This window comes from Nipponia nippon, unplaced genomic scaffold, assembly GCF_047370975.1.
Source record: "Nipponia nippon isolate SJK-2023a ecotype South Korea unplaced genomic scaffold, ASM4737097v1 scaffold_9, whole genome shotgun sequence".
Classification (NCBI taxonomy): domain Eukaryota; kingdom Metazoa; phylum Chordata; class Aves; order Pelecaniformes; family Threskiornithidae; genus Nipponia; species Nipponia nippon.
Genome location: NW_028262413.1, coordinates 15509107 through 15530112, shown reverse-complemented (window position 1 = coordinate 15530112; position 21006 = coordinate 15509107). Strand labels below are relative to the sequence as shown.

At 46.6% G+C, this 21006-nt stretch overlaps 1 protein-coding gene across 3 annotated transcripts in view; it reads left to right on the top strand.

Moving 5' to 3' along the window:
- SRGAP3 (SLIT-ROBO Rho GTPase activating protein 3) overlaps positions 1-21006 on the top strand; it is a 133423-nt gene that overhangs the window by 79189 nt on the left and 33228 nt on the right. For all 3 annotated transcript variants that reach the window (XM_087743856.1, XM_087743855.1, XM_087743857.1), the window contains exons 4-6: positions 3362-3424; positions 9174-9359; positions 10855-10983. In XM_087743856.1, the coding sequence (XP_087599982.1) occupies positions 3362-3424; positions 9174-9359; positions 10855-10983 (378 nt within the window). The remainder of the gene's footprint in view (positions 1-3361; positions 3425-9173; positions 9360-10854; positions 10984-21006) is intronic.

Sequence of the window (21006 nt, the reverse complement as noted above, 5' to 3'; positions counted from 1 at the left end):
AGCTTGGTTCGGGGCCCGGGCTTTGACTCATGACAGGCAGGGTCAGCTGGAGGGGTTATGTGTGACTCTCAACTCCTGCAGGCTTGAAGCCTCTAGGTCCAAGACCCCCATTTGTAGACTCTGACTTAAATAACTCGTATTCTGGATGTTCCCTTTTATCTGGGAGGGATGCATGCTTTTAATAGCTCTGTTGCTTATTAGCAAGGCACAGTGAGGTTTTCAAGCCCAGCTAGTGACTGCCGGTGTCAATGGGGAGGGGAAGGACTGGGGTTTCCAGCAGACGAGGTTTCCAGATGGCTGGGGGTACTTAGCACCTTCTGGTAACTGGCATCTTCTTGGCACCTCGCGCACATAAGAATGGGAGCAGTGTGCATCAGTCGTGCTTCTGAAGACTTCCAAATACCCTGACACTAATTCACAGATAAACTATAATCACTGGATATTCACTGAATGCAGAGTGCTTTTATTCTTTTGATTCCTTGCTTCACTCTTTGCATTCAATTCTAACTTTTAATAATATAAGGTTAAACTTCTCAAGTATGTAGGTTGTCCAGTTAGCTTTAATTAGAAGACCTCTCTGTGTCGTGGGCTTCTTTAGCTGCCTAGCCAAGAAGCTGACGGGATGTTATTTTCCCTGACTGTGTGCACAAAAATGCATGGAGTTACTTGAAGAAACTGGAAAGAAACTGCTTGGTTTTTTTGGTTTGGGGTGGTTTTTTGGGGGGGGAGAGGAGGATGTCTATACTTAGTTTAAACACATTGTCAAGCTATAATAAATGTTTCCGAGCCAAGAAGATTCTACAGATAGATGTGGGGTGTAATTACAAGGGAGGGAGGAAAGCAGTGCGTGCACATCTGCAGTAGCATCATCCAACCGCTGGATTTCTGAGTAGGAGTTGACTTGGTCTGCAGCCAAGCTCAAATGTTCAGCAGCTCCCCAAGTTGTGGCCTCTCCTGTGAAATGCCATGTTCATGCTGTAGGAGGTAGGTAACTGGATCTCCTTCATCCTGCTTGGCAAGAAAAGTGAAAATACAAACTGATAATAGGATTTCATCCGACAGGGGGGTGGAGGGAGGAAGATGTCATGAGTTTTTACACTCACAGTGAGCATTCTCCTAAGCTTGCTGAACTTTGGCTGTTGCGGTTATGAAATTGGAAACTTTATTATATAACTGTGGTGTAGCTATTTCGTAATAAAATGTCCTTTTTGAGAGAGACTTTGGTTCACTCAGGTCAGAATAGTGAAAATGAGCTACTGAAGACAAAATGGGGAGGGTGGATCATGGTCAAGGTGAACCTAACACCTGAAATACTTGTGCCTAGGAAGCCCTGGTAATCTGCGTTCTGAAATATCAAAGTTGATTGGAAATTGCAAGACCAGCAGAAGGTGTCATTAATAAATCTATCAAATCAAGATTAGCGTTAGGTTAACGGTTGGAGTGTTAGGTTAATGGTTGGACTTGATGATCTTAAAGGTCCTTTCCAACCTAAATGATTCTATGGTTCTATAAGATAGATTGACAGGTGATACTGTGTGACTAGAGAATGCAAATCTAAGCAATTCATGTACCTGCAAATGTTTATTGTATAATTTTACAGGGGAGTTAGTATAGCACTAACACAGAGCCAGCTTAGTATGGAGAATGCAACGGCCACTTACACACATGCAGTAATGCATGCTTTGTTGAAAAATAGGCAAAGTCAAGCTATAAAACACTTCTGGCTACAGAGCAGGCCCAGCTTTTGTGCACTCTGCCAGTCTTAATGTGAAACAAGTCCCCAAAATGGGGGAGTGCGTTGTGTGTTAGATCCACACAGTGAGTTGACTGTGGGCTGGAGATAAATACTGCCAGTGGAAGGGCAAAGTGGGATTGTCTGTAATTCTAGATTCATCCCTGTGTGTTTTTGTAGGATAAATAAATTAAATTGTGGGATGTTCCTCATCATGGTCTCTGAAACCCAAGTTGGGTGATCCATGGACAAACATCGACCTCAAATGAAAAGGCAGCAATTCTGAAATGGCATGAGGATTTGCTGTACTGTATGTGTTCATGTTTATAATCATGCATTTTATTTTATTAAGGATTTGTAGAAAATGAAAGGAAATAAAAATGCTAGTTTACTTTTAAACTTCACTGTCACAGGCAGATTGGAAGAGGAGGCCAGCTGTGTTTTGGTTTTAATGTTTAGAAATGAAAAAAAAACGGAGCCCAGATGTGGATTGGCAGCCCTGTTGATGATGTCTTCTCAGCTCCTGGAGCAGGAAGGGTATTAGACAGGGTTTCTGAAGTGGTGTAAATAAGGGCCTTGGGTCATTTCTCATGCTTCAGGGCTGCTTCATTTTTTAAAATAATACATAGAATTAAAACGTACATGGTTTTGTTAACTCCACTGCAGAGCAAAGAACGGCAAGTCTCATGTTTGGCAGGGGGGCCAGGAGAGGACAGATCTTCAAGGGGGCAGAAGGTATTTAAGATGGGCATTACCCACAGCCAGTTGTGCTGCCGAGGTCCGCCAACTTCATCGTCAGCTGACAGGAGGATAGAAAAACCCTACAGGCATGAGAGCAATGTGAAAAATGCAGCTAGATAGCAGCAGCGTAAATAGGTTGCTATGGTTTTGTTCTCTGTGGATGGATGTGAAAGCCTTTGCTGGGGATTATCAGGATCCACTTAGGTACAGGGGTGGAAGGGCCTGGAGCAAGTACTTCTGGCTTCTTCAGGATCAGGTTGGTCACTTGGTTTAAGAGGAGAAGAACAATTCACTGCTTCCCTGTCCTACCAGCTTGCCAGCATCCCCAGACTCTGTTCCTTCTGCTGGTGCCATGGTGTCCTGTAGCAGTACTCTGGCAGCATTGGAGACCTTCTGCATACATACCTTTGATCAGATAGTCGGGAAAAAACCCATCACCTCATTTCTTCTTCCTGAGTTAGAAGTGGGTATTTGTAGGGATCCCGTTCCTCCTTTCCACACCTCCTGTCTATCTCCGGAGTTTGCCCTTTGAGTGGCGTGAGGTCCTCTGGAGCCACGGTGTGCTGGGAGCATTCGGAGCAAGGGCTGAGCGTCTGTGTGCTGCTGCCGGTGCTGCCAGCACTTGACCTGTGCAGGGCCTTGAGGGCAACGTGCTTCTGCTGCTGACCGCAGCTGAGGATGTGCTTCTGGTAGGGCAGTGCCGTCACAGTACTGTCCACAGCGTGCACAGACCACTCTTGTGAATGCGGCTTGGAGAAAGGATTAAGATGCATATGCATGGAATATTTGGAAGTCATACAGTTTTACTCTTCCCTCCAAAATGTATTTTCCTTTCAGAAATGCGTGTTCTGAGCATAACACAGTCTCAACTCTTCTTTTGTCTTCCAGAGTAAGGAGATTGGCTTACAGATGCATGAAGAACTCCTGAAAGTCACCAACGAGCTTTACACGGTGAGTAATGAGCTGATCCTACCTATGTCTAGTCTGTGCAGCAAGGGGAACGTAGACAATGATGTCATTTGTTAGAACAAAATGTCTGTTCAACGTTTCAGTGACTTGAGGAGGCTCACTCTCCCTCCTGCCATCCTGCGGTACAGCCCGTTTGTTCCTCTTGCGTTTGTGAGAAACATTTCACTCTTCACTGATTCTGACGGCAGCAGAGGAGGAGTTCCCAGCGGTCCTACTGTGAAGGGCTTCTGCGGCCGCATCAGGCAGGGGATCGTGCCATCTAACTGTTTCACTTAAGCATAAATGGAGATGTTTTGGGCATGATCTGGTGCGATCCCTGGTGTCTGTAATGCTCTCACCTGCTGGGCCTTCTACACGGTGTTCCCTTTAGGCCCCTTTCAGTTTTCACTTGGTTAGTGATTTCTGCCAGGCGCTAATGGCTCAGAAGTTGTGCTCTGAGTTGGCAGTGCCAATTTGTGGCTGAAACCTGACCTGCTCGTGAGTCTGGTGGCCTGTGGGTGATGGCCGAACATGACCTTCTGCTGAGGAACGCATAAAACTTCTAGCTTGTATGTGCTCAGCTTCATCTCCCTGCTCCAAGGAGCACTTTGGTTGCAGAGCTGTCTCTGTGCCTCCAGGTGAAACCGTACGCTGTTATTCAGGACATCATGCTTCAAGCAGGTTTTCATAGTAGGGCAGTAAAAGTCTTTGTGTTGCTTCTGTCTCTTGCCCTGTAGCAATTGATTTTTTTTTTTTATTTTGTTTGTGGTTTAGGATCAACAAAGCAATATAAAGTCTGTCTTGTGTTGGAAAATTGAGACGATATATTTGCTTTCTTTGGTTGTATCTGTTAATGGTACATAAATAACACTGCAGTAGGTTTATTCCTAAACAATCATTTTATTCCATCTTTTTGAAAAATAGGCTTAAACAACAGAGCATGAATGATATTATTTGAAATTTCCACCATAAGTCTTCTCTTAACAGGTTTGTTTCTGCATTGGTTGTTGAAGGATTCAGTTTTTGAGACCTGCAGTGTGGGTGGACAGCCAGGTTGGATTAAAAAGCCTGTGTGAGATTTGGGAGTGCGTTGTTGATGGTTGAATGTCACAAGCTGTGTTAGTGGTGGTGACTAATTAAGATTAATTACAACAGCAGCATGGCAGATGCAAAACAAGGAAAGGCTCGCGAGGGCTGGTCTGACCTTAATACCTGTGGACCAGTGTACTCAGAACCCAAACATGGGACAGGAGCGTCTCCTGAGGGACATGGTTAGGTCAGTTTGAGGATCAGTTTGGCCAAGGAAGAGCATTGAGAGTAATTTTGCTCCCGCTGAGTCTGTGGCAAAACTCATCTTCACTGGAGCTGAGATTTCCCCTCATTCAGTGCTTTGCTCCCACATGCTGAGCAGAATGTGTTTGAATGGTGAAGCAGACTAGAACGGCTGGAAGAGCTTTGTGTTTTCTTTGAACTGACCTTGCTGCTAAGATAACAAACCAACTGTGTCATCCGGCTGGGAAGGAGCAGGGAAGAGACGCTTATTTCGGATACAATGATGAAACATGAAGAAAAAGCAGGCCCTGTCGGGCAAACAAGATCATCTTAGATCTGTTTAGTGCAAACCACCTCCCCTCCAGTCAATAGTCTTCTGTCCTTGAGACATCAGGTAAAACAGGCTTAACTGCATACTTGGCTTGCAGGTTGATCCAGCATGCTGGTGGTGTTGTGGTTGTCAGTCTTCACGACTGACCTGGAGCTGGTGTGTTCATTGCAACATGTTGGGTACCCAAGAGCAGCACGTTCAATAACTCTGGCTGCTGACAATATCAGATACAGAATAAGGACCCCTGGCTCAAAGAACACCAAGCTGCTTCTTGTAAAACATCATTTGTCTGCTGTCAATGCAAGGAAGTCGTTTATCTTGCCTATGGCCAAGCCTTGTATCTATAGTACATCTGTGCCCTGGCTAGGCTGCTTTTTAAGCCTTTCAGAGGGGAATTGTGCACTGTGTGGAAACGATATAATTTTTTACAGGCTTCTGAGGCATTCACTGTCTCAAACTTAAGCCAAAATAACTAGATTAATTTTAATTCAGCCTTGTTGCTGTTCTGATGCAAGTCACCCTGTGGACTCTGTGTGGAAAGAACTAAACCCAAAACCCATGCTCATTTTAATTAAAAAGGAAGTAGATGACTTACGTTCTGAAGTAGGAGTTGCTAGTGAACAATTTTGCACAGAAATAATTTAGCTGTGAATTAAAGCCAGCTTCATTCTTTTGATACCTGCTTACAGACTCCAGCAGACACATATCAAGTTGGAGCCCGTAAAGGAGGTTCTTTGTTCCTCTGCTCACGAGTCCCTTTCTGTATTATATGCATTCCTATCTGAAGAAGTCAGGCCAAAATATTAGGGTAAGAAAAACAGTAACCCCAGAGCACCGTTCTGGTAGTGTTTTCTGTAAGCTCTGGCAACGATGTGCGATTTGGTGTATGGCACTAACAATGGGCTATTTGATGTATGGGCTTTGTTTGCCATAATGCAGGGTCACCGGCTATAGCTGAAGGCAGCACGTTGAAGTCCATAGAAGTGCTGTGATGTGAACCGGTGCAATTCTTTGTCACAAGGTATTATGAAAGAGGATTAATAACTGTGAAATGAATTGTATTAGTTAGAATAATATCTACAGATACATTACCCAGGTTACAAATAACAACAATAGTCATCGTTCCCTGTGTAGCAGGACATGAATTGGCTGGAGGAAATTCTCCCTTTCCTTTGGGAGCTCTGCGATGGGGGAGGCCATACCTCCGTGGTTAGCGGGTGTTTTCCGTGAGTGTCGCGCTGTAGAAATCGTTGAGTGTATCACATGGTAGAAATGCATTGATACGTTGCTCTGTATCACACCGTAGAAATCCTCTGAAAAGGACTTATTTGCTTTCATGCTCCTTTAAAAGACCAGGAAGATGGAGGTTAGCGTCCATCGGTCTGATGGATTTGTCCCTTTCTCAGACCTTACACCATGGGTGTCCCTTAGGTTGTACCATAGGCTCCATCCAAAGAGGAGGGGGCTGGCATCTTCAGCAGGCTTTCACCTATGGTCATGAGCATCTCTGCTTCACCCTGTGCGCTGGGCTTCTGTTTTGGCCTCCTCGACTTCAGGAGGGCCTGAGCCTGTGCTTAACATGGGTCACTCGGTTTCTGATCTGGCTCCTCTGCTGGGTCAGAACCTTAATGATGAGCTGTTTAGAAATATAAAGCACTTCTAGCTGAAGACAGCAAACAGTGCCATTTATGGCCGGTATTTTGGCAATGGCCTTTATCCAGAACATGTTATTAATATTGGAAAACACAACTTGTGTTGTTAAATAACTAATGAACATTGGAACATATTTTTCTCCCTCCACTGCAGCTAATTAACTTATTTGCAGAAAAGATCCCAGGGACGCAGCTGTGGCAGTTTTTCTTTATGACACAATGGCGTAAGACAGGGACAGTGTGACTCAATTGCAAGCGCTGAGAAGGCACGAGGGAATTGTGGATCAAAGGGCTGATTGCTGCAGTGCAGGTAGTCGCCATTCAAAATTAAGGCAGATATTAAAACAAACAGAAATATCCCAAGCACAGGCTGTGTGGCATGGCAGCTGATGAGGAACGTGGTCGGCACAGCGAGCTGTTTAGGGCATCTATTTCAGCAACATGGATGCTGAAGTTTGGGGAAAATATTTTAATGGATATTAGGTCCTTTGCACTTTGTTAAAGAGACTTTCAGAGGACTTTTAAACCTTGTTCCCGTGTTACCTTTTCAGATTCAAGTAGGGAGAAAATGTGGAGGAGGAAAAAGGGCCTTTGTTAAGGAAACTTTCTCTGGTCACTAGCAAATAAGTCAGTAAGACCCTGCGCAAAGGTAGCAGATCGCAGTGAGGCTCTGGCCCCCCTGGCAGCACTCTGCATGGTGGAGTCCTGCCTTGCACTCCGGCTCCTGACATTCCCCTTGCAGCCGCGGGAGCCATTGGAGTCAACGGGAAAAGGGGTTACAGCAGCGTGTCCCCCGGCCTGCGGCAGAGCGGCGTAGCCGTGGGTGAACAGAGACAACTGATGAATTGTGCTGAAGTTTTTCTGGTTAGGTAACCATCTTGTAACCTTTAGATTTCACAAAAATCGTGCAGTTTGGACCACTGTTTAATTGTTGGGCTTTCTGTTGCATTGTGTTGGGGCCTCTCTGCGTGTTGGGGAAACCTTTCTCATTACTGCCTGACTGCGCTGAAGTGCAGGACTTTTCTTTTTCACTTTTCTCTGAGTTTTTCACAAAAAGATGAAGACAGTGAAGATAAGGAGGGCTCAGTGAAGCCCTCTAGTCTTTCTCCTCAGGAAAAACCCAGAAATTGTCTGTTTTGTGTGTGTCCTGTGACGTTCACTGCAGAAGCTGCAGTTTGAAATACGTGGCTTGAATCTATGTTAGAATTTGCAGTATTTTGAAATAAAGCAGCTCAGAAACAAGGCACAAGCCTTTGCTTACTATTCCTTGCAGTTGCCTAAAATTGTAAGTCCCAGCGATGGCACATTTGTGCAGGCTTTGGCGCGGCATTTGGAGCTCATTTGCAGCTGACGTTTGTGCTTGGCAAGAGGAGAGATCATATGTTTCAGCCTAACCTCATCCAAGTTAAACACTCCTGGTTCCTGCTGACAACCGCAGCTGAGGAAAACTCTGTATTTTCTTCATTAAGGCTTGTGCAAAGTTACTCTGCTTTTGTGGGTTCCTGCTCCTTTTTAACTTGTGAGCCTCGAGGCGAGCCTGTCCCAGTGCCATTGCTGGCGGCGCCCAGGCCTTTCGCATGAGACTGATCTTCAGTGAGAAGTCAGGCACCTCGAGCCTTGTCAAGGCAATGTGAAATAAAACATCCAAATCCTGAAGGGAGATGATAAAAGGGGACAACGTGACTAAAGGCATAAAGAGAGAAGAGGAGATGTGTTCCTCTTGCCAGCTCCATTAAAATGATCACAATGTGTCCTTTGGGCTTTTGTATCTGAAAGGAAAGGCTGTGGTAGAAGTTTTGCCTGCAGGAGATTTCCTGGCAGTAGATCAGCATCGTCTATCCAGAGTCACTGATGGCGATCTTGAATTTAAAGGACTAGGTGTTGCTGCAATCCACCCTGGCACTGACTGTGCTTACCGGCGGCAGCAAGAGGACAATTAAGTGGTGATAGGAGACAAACTCCATTTCTGCTTGGAAATTGCAGCTCATCCACCTTCAAGGTGGCATCTACTGTCAGGATGATAGAACAGGGGTTATGTTGATGGGTTGGCTTAGCAAGTTCAAGTGTAGGAACAGAGGGGTTGGGTCAAAAGTGACTTCAGGTTGATTTTGGCCTCCTCACAGTCTCTTGTCATGGAGACACTCATCCCAGCTGCAAAGCACTAGAAGTTATTTCTCATTTATTTCCCTGTAGGAAGATACACAATGCTCTTTGAACGCAGCTGTGTGCTGGAAGCCCATCTCAGCCTGTCCCTGCAGTGGGGACCGAGCAGGGATAGTGGTTCTTACACCAGCTCTGTGCCATTTTGAAATAGGGCTAGTGATGGGGTTAATTTTAGGGACTTTTCCTTCCCACCTTGTTCCTTGATGCCATAGTGGCCTCAAACGGCCCTGGCACAGCTGAGACTGCTCCACGCTGCCCGTGGCTGTCATCTTCTCATGTACTCATGCGTCTTGTGCTCGTGGGACAGGCGACTCACAAACTTCTGTTTCCTCAGGTGATGAAGACCTACCACATGTATCATGCAGAAAGCATCAGCGCTGAGAGCAAGCTGAAGGAGGCAGAGAAGCAGGAGGAAAAGCAGTTCAACAAGTCAGGGGACATCAGCGTGAACCTGCTGCGGCACGAGGACAGGCCTCAGCGGCGGAGCTCCGTCAAGAAGATTGAGAAGATGAAGGAGAAGGTGAGTGAGAGGGAAGGATGGGGGAGCCAGGCTGGAGTCGGGGCTCCCTGCGGGCAGGAGGGTTTGGCTCCAGCCTTGCCCGTTTCTGTGCAGCCATTCCTATATCCCTGGGAAGGGGTTAGGGAAGATGTCGCCTCGTGTTTTGCTGAAGGGCAGTCAGAGGAGGCCATAATGGGTCTCTTTACTACTTCCTGGCTGTGGAGAAGTGCCAAAACCAGCCGGTAGCAAGGATTTGACCCGAAGTCGGGCTGGCACCGCGCAGCAAGAAACAGGGATGGTGGTCATGGGGCAGTGCAGCCTTGGAGGGGGTGGCGGACCTGCATGGGAGCCACATGGCCACCCGTGACATCTTCCAGGCTGGCTCTCTGAAGGGAGGGCAGAGAAGGGTGGATAGAGGGCCCTTGGAGTCTGACAGCTCCGAGAGAACACAGCAGAGACGGGCGATGGGAGGTGCTCGCACACCAGCTGCTTGGGCTGGGGCCCGTGGCTCTCGCTGGGGCCTTGACCGTGCCCCGGCTGGGACCCGAGAGGCTGCGCTGACACCAAGGAGAGCAGTGCACTGGTGTGCCTGGCTTGGCACGGTGATGCTTTCTGATCCAGACACAGGATGCTGCTACGGGGGGCCGTGGTTTGTTCATGGCTTATTTTTAAAAACAGCGCTTCTAACAATGAACAACAGCTGTCCCAGGGTTCCTTCAGTCAGAGGCTTGGGGGAGCAAAAAAAGGGTTGGGTATATAAAATAACCGTGTTTCTTCCTCCGCAGACTGTCTGGGAGTTGAAGTGCAGCATTCAGTTGGCTTTGCTCGTCAAAACACTTCACTCCAGCTTCAGCAAATCCCCCCAGATCTCAGGATCTCTAAAACTGTTTAAATTTTCTGTTAATTTCTGAGAAAAAGCAATAGCTTCCCTAGCCAGGAAGCTTTTGCATGCGTGTTGACCCAGCACTGGGACATTGTCTAGTGGCAAACCTCTTTGAAGGGTTAATCTTTTGTGCTAAACCTTCAGACTGGTGATCTGCCTGAGCAACTGCCCCAGATCTGAGCACATCTGCTTTCCTACAGAGTTTTGAATTCTGGGTCCTGTTCTAAATTTTGTAGCTTGGGCCTCTGGGCAAGATTCCACTTTGATACAGCTGCATAAATCTGGAGCAAGTCCAAATGTATGTCAGCGTATCTAGGAGGAAAATTTGGCCCTCTAATTTTGATTGATGCCAACGCCTCCACGAATGCACGGACAAAGGAGGAGCAGCTGTGCTCGGGATGCACTAGGTACATCTGAGCAGAATGCGCTCGTTATGCGTTGGCTGACGGTACCAGGGATCTTCAGATGTGATCTCCTCTATCCTGGCAAGGGTGCCTGTTTTCATACGCGATACAAAATTTTATTAATTAACGCGTCACACCCAGGCTGCAGGGTGCTGTGGGGCCCTGCAGCAAGAGAAGCTGTGAAAGTAGAATCCTATTTGTGCTCTGACGCTCCATTTTGCTTTTTTAGAGACAAGCCAAATATTCTGAGAACAAGCTGAAGTGCACTAAAGCCAGGAACGACTACCTGCTGAACCTGGCAGCCACCAATGCAGCTGTCAGTAAATACTACATCCACGACGTCTCTGACCTCATTGATGTAAGTGCTTCCTCCCCCTGCATGCATCCTGCCTGTTTTCTACTGATAAGTGCAGAGCTACATGGTTTGGCCCTTAAATGCTCTCTCATGTGGTGGTAATGAAAGGGGTATTTGTTGGGGCTTTAAAATATGCTTAACTGGGGCCTGAAAATGTGCTGTAAATCTGGATTTTTTTTTTTTTTTCCCCTGTGGTGTTTTTTTTCCTCCCAGCTGCACACATGCATTTGACTTTCCTACCAGTTGATGTAGGCATGATGAGCAGAGCTAGAGCTGCCATTATATGGGAATCATAGAATGCTGTGGGTTGGAAGGGAACTTTAAAGATCATTTAGTTCCAATCCCCCGTGCCATGGGCAGGGACATCTTTCACTGGACCAGGTTGCTCAAAGCTCCATCCAACCTGACCTTAAACACTTTCAGGGATGGGGCATCCAAAACGTCTCTGGGCAGCACCCAGAACTGGCTCCTCTGAACTTTATGGTGGCCATATGATCACAGAACAAAGTAATTGATTCATATTTATGCTACATATAAACTTCTGTCATCAGCGTCTGGAAAAAAAAATCTGGGAGTTTTTCATTATAACTGCAGGGTATGAACCAGCCTGAACCAAACACTTTCCTGAGCGCATAAGCAGGGGAGTCCGGATTGAACTGCATGGTTCAGGCATGTCTAATATACAGTTACAAACTAGAAATTGCTTGAATGTTTTTTGCGCCTTTCACACTGTATCACAAGCATGCTAAGGTCTGGTTGTCGGTGGATGTTGGCTCTGCCTTCAGAACTGCACAGATGTGGTGCTTTCCTTCACATTAAAGCAACGGCTTCATCTGCTGTGGCTCCCACACAGCAGGATGTCCTCCAGCTGGAGCTTTTCAAAGTCCAGAGCCTTTGGAGGAGAATTTGCCTTGGGGCAAGCCAGGTGAGCCTGAGGTTTCCTCCTGGCCCATTGATTAGTCTGTGTTTGAAACAAATGAACTCTTACGAAGATCAGATACGTCCTCATTTTTGTTGTTGAAACAGAAGATTTTTCTTTCTACTACATGCATCTGCAGTTTCTATCAGTAGAGCAGGCACTTAGCTCTCCTCAACTTTGATGGCAGTTAAGCGCACACAGGCAGTTAAGCACATGTGGAAGTGCTTTCCTAGCTAGGGAAGGCGCTTGCTGAGTTGTATCTGAAGCGCTCATTGCACAGAATAGCCTCAGGGCAGGAACTGCTGGAAGCAGGTTTTCTAGCGATGGAGGAATTGGACACGTGTGTGTATCAGTGACTCCTACGAACTGCTTTTAAATGATTCAAGAGAAGGGATTTCCATTTCTTCCTTTAATAGGCATCTTCACAGCGGTATAGATTGCACTATGCAGAGTTTCTTCCTGCTAGAGTTGCTTCAATGAGCACATAAATAACTGATCTATAAGTACTGAGTTAGTCTTTTGGCTTCATCATTACCTAAATGTATAATTTTAAAATGTGCTGGAGTGTTTATCTCCTTTACTAACCCACTAACATATATTTATTCTTCTAAGCCTTAATTAAAGTAAGTCTGATGCAAAACCCCTGATGATTTCAAGATTTTGAGATACAATAAAATGTTCTTAGTATGTCCTTTTTGTTCTCTTTACTACTTAAGATGTATTAAGCCATATTAAAAAAACTAATAATTTGATCATGGAGACATTTGAACAGCAAAGTATGATAACACCTTGATTTATCTGTGGGGTTTCTGCTTTTCGTTGTGTATATTCTCTCTCTTATTTATTTATTTTTTAAGCAAGAATGACTTCTTTTCATGGAGTTTTGGGAACTTACATTTCCTGGGGAGCTGCTGAGTTCCATTTTAGTTCTGGCTGTTTATATTATTCCTCCCAACTTTATTTCCTTGCTGACGCGTTCACTGGAGTCAGCAGATGGCTTTTCTTCCGCACTCCAGGAATCCCTTCAGGGGACTTTAACTAAAGCATCCTCAACTCTGCGCAGCTAAATTCCCCTAATTATGTATTCTGTTCACCAAAGAAAACAAAATATCGGATGTGTGAGCTGCACATGAGTGTCCTAATTTTAGATCCCCAAAGGAAGGGTAGTTTATTTGAACAGACTTTTGTACATATTCAATATATTTTGCAAGAGCATGGCAAGAAGGGTTTCAGCACGCTCCAGAAGAAGGGGATCCCATTCCCTGCGTTCCACTAGTACTGAAAGTGGTGGAAAGAAATTACAGCCATCGGATCCAACAGCATTGGGCTTTCTGTAGGTGTGTAATCCATGTTAAAGGAAAATGAAGAAAGCAGATACTTTTAGATGTAGTTATAAAGTTAGTGTTTTAATCTTAGTACATTCAACAGCGATAAGAAGACGGTGCCTTGTACTCTCAGGAACGACAGTGCCATTTGCAAACGCCAGGTCTGTACCATGGCAGTATGCAGGTCACGGGTCCTCTGCGCCTTGGGGCAGCCCTGCTGTTTCATGGGACACAGCAGAGGGGCTCTGAGCAGAGACGGTGAATTTTGCCTTTGATCGAGAGCCAGCAGAGCCCTTGGCTGCAGCAGCGTGAGCAGAGCAGGGCAAGGCAGGACCCTGGGTGTCTGTGCAGGGGGGAGCTGTGCCCAACGGGAGGAGCAGGTCTGCAGGAAGAGAAAGAGTGCACAGGAGCTTTATGGTTGGAACAGAGTTTTGATTTAGCTCCAAACCTGGCTGGCCATGCTTTAATAGGATCCTAGCAGTGTCCGTGTATTGCAGTTATGCAGATTCTCCCAGCTCCTCCACCCTGCGTCACTAAGGGGGATGATTAACGATGTGCCGGGCTGTCTTTCCAGGACATAGGAGGGGTGATGGGGGCCTCTCGTACACCCTTCCTATCAAGCAGAAATTGCCATGTGCAGTTTTTTGATTTGTACGCAAATCTGAACCGTCAGGACACTGGAGCAGCTAATTTAGCAGCATTTGCCCCAAATCCCAGATGGCTCAGTGTCATCTATTAGGCACAGCCTTGACATTTCTTGTGCCCTCAGCATCGCTGCAGAATGGTGACTTTTATAACAAAAGCTGTTCTGCTAATCTCCAGCTCTGGCGAGAAAGAAGGTCCCAGCTGCTTTGGGTGAGGGTGGAGAGTCCTCCCAGGGCTGCGGTTTTAATGAGAAATGTAAAACTCGATCAGAGGAGCCGTGAAGTGGCACAGAGCGTGTCTGTCCCTCCCTCTGTCTCCAGTGGCCTTTTTGTTTTATCCTTTAGAAAGGAATAGAAGAATATAGAGACAGATCAAATTAGACTTGGACTTAAAGTACACCATTGTGCCTCTTCCCTTGAAAGAAGCATGTGTTTATATTAAAACGCCTGGGTTCGTCTCTCATTTCTGTCATTAGCTATGTGACCAAGTTAGTCTCTTTGGCCATGTATGTGAAGTGGAGATAAAGCTGCTTATCCATCCCTCTGGAGTTCTGTGTGAAATGGCTGCAAAATATGTTGAAGTGTTCACATGAAAGATATCGCTAGATTTAGCAGAGTAAAATGTAGTAGTCGGTGTCAATACATACTGATCCATCAAAACTTGTTCAGCCTCCTGTAAATCCTTTTGAAACAGCAGCTTGCTTCTCTGTGGATTGGTGTGTTTGCCATATCTGAGACAAACAAGCAAGTAAAGGAAGGGAATTCTGAGGAATTTAATATTACCTGTTACTGCCAAATTGTTTGGTCCCTAGAAGACTTAGCTGATGTCATTGTCATTTTTCACATGGTCAAGTGATGCTTAGTGAAGTTAGGAAATAGAAATGGCAGTCAAAATTGTTATGCCAAAAACATTCAGTTGCCTTTATTTACTTCATAGTAAAGCTGTAGGGTTTGCAGCAATGCCAAGAGAGTAGAGGCCAGAAAATACATGTATAAATGCAAAGTATGTGTATAAAGAAAGAGTAAAGAAAAAAATGAGGAAAAAAGGGAACAAAGTACAGCAAATAAGAACTGTTTGTTTCCAGCTAGTGCTGGATACTGTGGAGGACTAGGAGTTAGGCTGCCGTTACCTAGTAAGTAAAGTGATTGATGGCAGACCAGCTGGGATGCTCAGGTTTTGCTCTGGGATTTGCCACTTGCTCAGGTGAAGCATGTGATCCCACTCCGCGCCGACAGCCTCGGCAGTGGGACTGGCTGTGCTGGGCTGTCAGACACCATGGCTGTATTTCATGTGTGGGGTTCAGCCTCCCAAATAAGAGGGGACTCAAAGGTGTTGAAGTCACAGACCACTTTATTAGGATCTATTTTTAGGCATCTCTTGCAGCTCATGTCATCGTTGTTTCCATCAGTGGCTAATTGCTTGGGCACGTCTGTGCCTGCAGGGCCGGTGTCGGCAGCAGCTTCGCTTTGTGCGGCACTTTGCCTGTGCAATTGCACGGGGACGTTCCCCCGGCCTGAGTAGCTCTGTGTGACACCAGTGGCTTTAATGGAGAGATACTGATTTATACGAGCAGAGGGTCTCTTTTGGGGATTGGCTCTTTTTTTTGAAGTGATTTTTCCAGCATGAAGAGCCTTTCCGTTCCACAAAGGCACAGAGGTTCCTCCCATGCTGTCCTTTGAGTGGGCTTTCTGCCAGATACCAGGCTCCTGCCAGACCTAAGAGCCAGGTACGCTTTGTTATGGAAACTCCATGCAAAGCACCGCCATCACTGCACTGTCACACGGAGCAGCATCTGTAACTCAAAACTCGTTCTCCGAGGGAGGAGCGCCTGTATTTCAGCTTACCGTGCAGTGTGTCTGCAGCGAGGAGATCTGGCTTCAGGGTATTTCAAATAAAGTCAACAGTGCAGCAATAAAAAGAATAAACAGCTTCCATCAGGAGGAATTAGGCTGTCTCAAGAGGCTCAGTGCTCTTTACTGCTCAGCTGCTGTGTCCCTGTTACCCAGTTTCCCCCAGCGGCAGCAGTTTGGGAATGCTACCGGCAGCCCGCAGCACCCGAACCGGTCAGCTCTCCCAGCCGCCAGGGAGGAGGCTCTGGGAAATAGAAAATTCGTGTCTTTTGGAGGTGCTGTCACTAACTAACTTTGCAGGGAGCTGTGAGCTGAGGAACTAGAGGTGCCACACAGCCGCTTGAGTGCAAGTGCTTTGCTGTGGGAGGCTGCAGTGGGTGCTGGTGACCGTCCGTGACGTACAGTGGTGCTCGGGTACGCGCGCAGGGGATGCAGGGCTTGCTGGGGTGCCCAAGTTCCTGTAGTGCCATGAGCTGGTGAAGAACAAAAACCTCAACTGCTGTGGTTGCAAAGTTAACCCTCGAGCTTTAACGGTGGGTGCGACAAAACATGCCTGAGCTTGCAGCGAGGCCCAGGCAGTAGTCCTGTGTGAATTGCCTGGGCAGGGCAGAGATGGTCAGTGGAAACGGGTGATAAAACCAGAAATATCCATATGCCATTAAAAGCTTCATGCGTTTTAAGAGAAAAAATGGAAGAAAAAGGATTAGCTTTGCATGATCTTCTTCAACACAGAGCTTCTGTGGATGAAGAGGGAAGGGGAAAGAGGTGCATTTGCTTGATTTCCTTTCAGAAATTTGACATAATTTTTTCATAGATCAGTACCCTGGTTTAGTAAACTTACGTTACTCTGCTTCTATATGCAGGTTATTAATAATAGCTACCTGTTTGTAAGCAGGAACCATAAATCATGATACTCTAATAACAACAACAATTTTTACTAAGCTGTTCTTAGAATACTATATTAAACTGAAAGAATCTAACCAATACACATTTCTTAAATGTTGCTAGTCCTGGCTTTAATAATAACTACGTTTTTTGCCAAAGTTTGTACATAGTAAACAATTTATTCCTCACATGGATACCACAGATATTGGAATTGGCTTGCTAAATTAATTAAGCACATGTGCTCGTTGTTTTATGATTTTAGAAGTGTTGTGCAGTCTGTAAATTTTATTGCCTGAAGACCGTGAGCAGTCTTTGTCTGATAGACCTTGTTAGCTTGGTACAAAAAAGCAACAGTACTTTCCTTTAGAAAAAAGAATTTCTTCTTGATCATTTTGGCTGCTTTTCCCAGTTGTGTGAAAGAATAGCCTCAAGGTCTTAATGGCCTTTAAAAGATTAATTTACCAGTGCATTCATCTTAACAAAACAAAACCAGAACACCACCCCCACCCCCCAAACAAACAAACAGGGTTTTCCCTGACCCCCAAAAACCCAAACCACCAAACAACCAAAAAACCACATTAAAAAAGCCCTAAGAAAATATACACAGCGGGGAGGAGTTGCTATAGAGAGACCGAGGAGCAAAATAAAATGTAGGTTAAAAATCCTCCAGAAAGAAACCTACTCCAGAGACCATAGAGTTAATTAACTATAGCTGGATTTTGAAAAGGACTACATAATATTTGGCTCTGTAATATTTATAGTTAAGGAACCGTTGATTAGAAATAATCAAATCTCATGCTTCAGGGTGTGAGTTGATTACTGCAAAGGTCAGGGAGGATCCTTTCCTTCCCCTGCTGTATCCACACATCGTTCCCTGTTTGGCTAAAAATAAATCAGTTGTTCAGGAGTTTTTATGTCGTGGTTTCTGCCTCAGGCAAAACACTGAACTTTATGGACCAAGACTGTTGCTTTGGAAGAGATTTATGGGAACAGTCAAGCACTGCGAGCAAGGCTGTGGCATGCATGGGGGACCCTTCACTCCATTCAGGAAACTCTTTAAAAACACGTGCTTATCAATGGGTGTAGGAGAAAGCCAGCCTGGTAGCATGCATCACATGCGCTTGGTGTTACGGCATGGGCTTCCCGATTCCTGGCCTCAGACCACAAAAACCTGATAGTCCCCTGTTTAACGTGTTACGACACCTTACGTACTCTGTTGTAACAACAGGCACGGTTTTGCTGTGAGTCAGAAATATGGGAACTCGTGGAGGGAATCCAGCGTGGTTTTGTCCTGCACCATCAGACGTGTGGGTCGCACCCTCGCCCCGCACGGCTGTTCTGTCGCAATGCTGACATCTGGAGCGTGAGCTGCAGCCGAGACCCCCTCGGCGTGGTAGGTGTCCCCGGGGGTGATGCCAGCATTGGCATTTTGTGGCCAGAGGAAGGATTTTGCCGGTGGTGCTGGGCTGCAGCGCGCCTCTGTGCGGCGAGGGGACGCGCGTTCTGGCTGGTTTCAGGCTGCCTCAGCACCCTCTTTGTTTGGCAGAGGAGCTCGCACATTAGGTTTGGATAGGCCTCGAATTGCTAAAGATTAAAAGATGGGGTCAGTCTGGGGGATATTGCCTTTATATTTAAAATAGTGCACTTCTGAGGGCTACACCCACTTTTCAGTGCCAAAAAGTTCAGTGACCCTCGACTCCCCAAGGCATGATGCAGTGAGTGCCTCCGTCGCTGCGCCTTCTTGTCTCAGCACTGCTGCGCATCTCAGCATCCCCGCTAGCCAGTTCCCACCTGGCATCAAAGTTGCTGGGGAATATTAGGGGTAATACTCATCGAAGGGAGACAGCCCTTGTGCTTGTTTGCTTCTTCCCGTCTTTTCTGAGCAATTATTTGTGGCTGCTGATGTGTCTCAGCCCTTTCTGCCGTCTTCTGGTGTGGTTTAATTTCCTTTGCTGCCTGGATCCATCTTACAGCGTGCAGAGCCTGTTTGTTGTGGTGGAGTGTTGCTTTACAAGCATTTATTGTACCTTGGCTGGAATACCTTTTGTAATCAGGTTTGTTTCGACTCTGTTTTGCTTTGAGGGAAGTGCAGTGACTGCAGGCTGCAAAGGTGCGACTGTTTTGTTTTCTGCATTTTTAATGCATGATAAATAAACGTTCTCCATAAAAATGAATGAGAACAGAAGCAGTTTGTATTCCCTTTGATCGCTCCTCCTAAGATCTGAAGATACTTCCAGGTATGAGTTAGGATCTTGCATAGTACCCAGCATTGTCACAGCCAAGCGCAAACGTTATCCTGGTAAAACATTATTTCATGCTTTGTGACAGACAGGTTAAATATCTTTTAACTGTTTAACTAGTGAGGAAATGAGACAGATGCATCAGTAGGTTGGAAAGCATTTAATTCTCTCTGGAGCCTAGCACTGTTGCAGCCTTGGCTATGTAAAATCCCTCAGTGTTTCTGCAGAGCTTCGTTATTCATATTAAACCCTGCCAGATTCCTCCGGACCCACCAGTCGCTGTCCTAGCTGCCATCACCTCTCTTGTGAGGATGGGGCTTGGAGCAGCTGGCCTGGTGCGTTGGGGGAATTGCTGTTGACCTGCCCGAATACGCGAGGAGGGCGAGCGGAGCAGCAGAGCTGTGCGGGGACGTCTGCCTGTCCTGCGGGCACGGGGCAGCTCTCTGCCCGCTGCTGAGGAGCGACTGAAGGTTGCTGCTGGAGTGCGGAGTGGGTTGGGCTCCTGTATTTTCCACCCGCTGGATGTTGCTTTTCTTCTTAAAATGTTCCATGTTTTCCTGTGCTGGTGCAGTTTGGTGCCTTGGTCGTGATCAGTGACATGGCTTGCTTACTGCCCTGTTGGTTTAGACCAGACCAGGCCTGATTTTTTGCAAGAGATGACCCTCGGCACGGCAGGGTGACCAAGTCCCAGGGAAGAGCTGGCTCTCCCTTAGCTGCCTGATTGCAATTGCCTGAGGGAAGACGTTGAGATGCTTGTGCAGGGTTGGAGAATCAACAGCTTTCCTCCTGGCTTTGGGTGAACCTTTTAATATCTCTCTGTTTCCACTCCTGTATCTGAAATGGGGTTACTGGCGCTGGGGTTAATGGCCAGCAGTGGTCGTCTGCAGCCCCCCGTCCCTCCTCCAGTGCAGCTCTGCAGTGGGAGACACACACACAGGTTTGCCAAAACCAGCTTGTTTAAGCTCTGGGGTGTCAGTTTATTTCTCAAGTTGAACACTGTAATGTTTCCACCCCTTGCCAGGGGTGTTACCAGACTTAATGAATTAATACACGAAGAGCTTTGAGCTCTCCAGATGAAAGGCACTGCAGAAGGGCTAAGGATTATTATTTGTGGTTCTAATTTATTTTCCATCAAAGGGATGAGAGGGGTGAGAAAATACCATTTGTTCTGGAGCTGGGAGCAGGAGTTTGAAGTCTTCCCCCTCCGGCCCTTTATTTTTCTTTTCCTTCCCCTTTGTGTGTTTCTCTGAGAATTTCGTGGAAGTCCCTGCTCTGTCTTTTCTTCTCTGGACACCAGTGTGTGAAGCAGCTGGCACAGTGCTAATCACCAGAGACTTCAAGGGCCATAGCATGTTAGGAAAGTGCCTGCCCTGGTTTTCAGTAGCAGCCGATTTCTCGGCATTGCAAATAAGTGCTGGTTTCAGCATGAGTTCAGCATTCAAAGTAAAGGGAAGATTTCACATGGAATTTTTTCTCAAAAGCATCTGGCAATACCCTGAGTCCCATGTCGTCGGATTCTGTGGCATTCAGTGATTTTCCTTTGTAATAGCTCAGTTTTGGATGCTTTGGGAATTCCCACCTTTGAACAATGGCAGATATTTTCTGGCATTATTTTTTGTAGTCAAGTAGCAATAATTTCCAAGGGGGTGGGGAAGTGACAGCGATGGCTTGGGAGGCGTGCTGGGAACTGTGTGCAATCCTGTTTTCAGGGTGCAGAACAGCAGTCGGCTGGTCCTGGTGGGAGAGCAGGTCCTCCTCCGGCATTGGCTCGGGGGTCTCGGCCCTGCTCCACCCGTGTGGCAGCCCCCTTGGCAATGGCTTGCCAGCTGCCCGTACCGAACCGAGCGGGTTGTGGGGTCAGATCTCCGCTGACGGTCCAAGCACAGAGCTCACCTCTTGTCGTCCGCAGCTGCCGGGAGTGCCGCGCACCGCTGCTCCCATGGCCGGCCCCACCGGAGCTGCCCGTCCCTGCCTGCCGGGTGCTTGGGGTGCACCGAAACATGGCTGGGAAGAGCAGGGCAGCTGCGGTGCTGCATCGTCTCAACTCATCGGTTTCTGCGTGCAGCCCCAGAGCAGTCGTACAGGACTTCACGCTAAAATTGTCTTGCGGGAGAGACTCACAGCACTAGAACAAAGTTTTGCCCCAAGTGGTGAATAGAAAT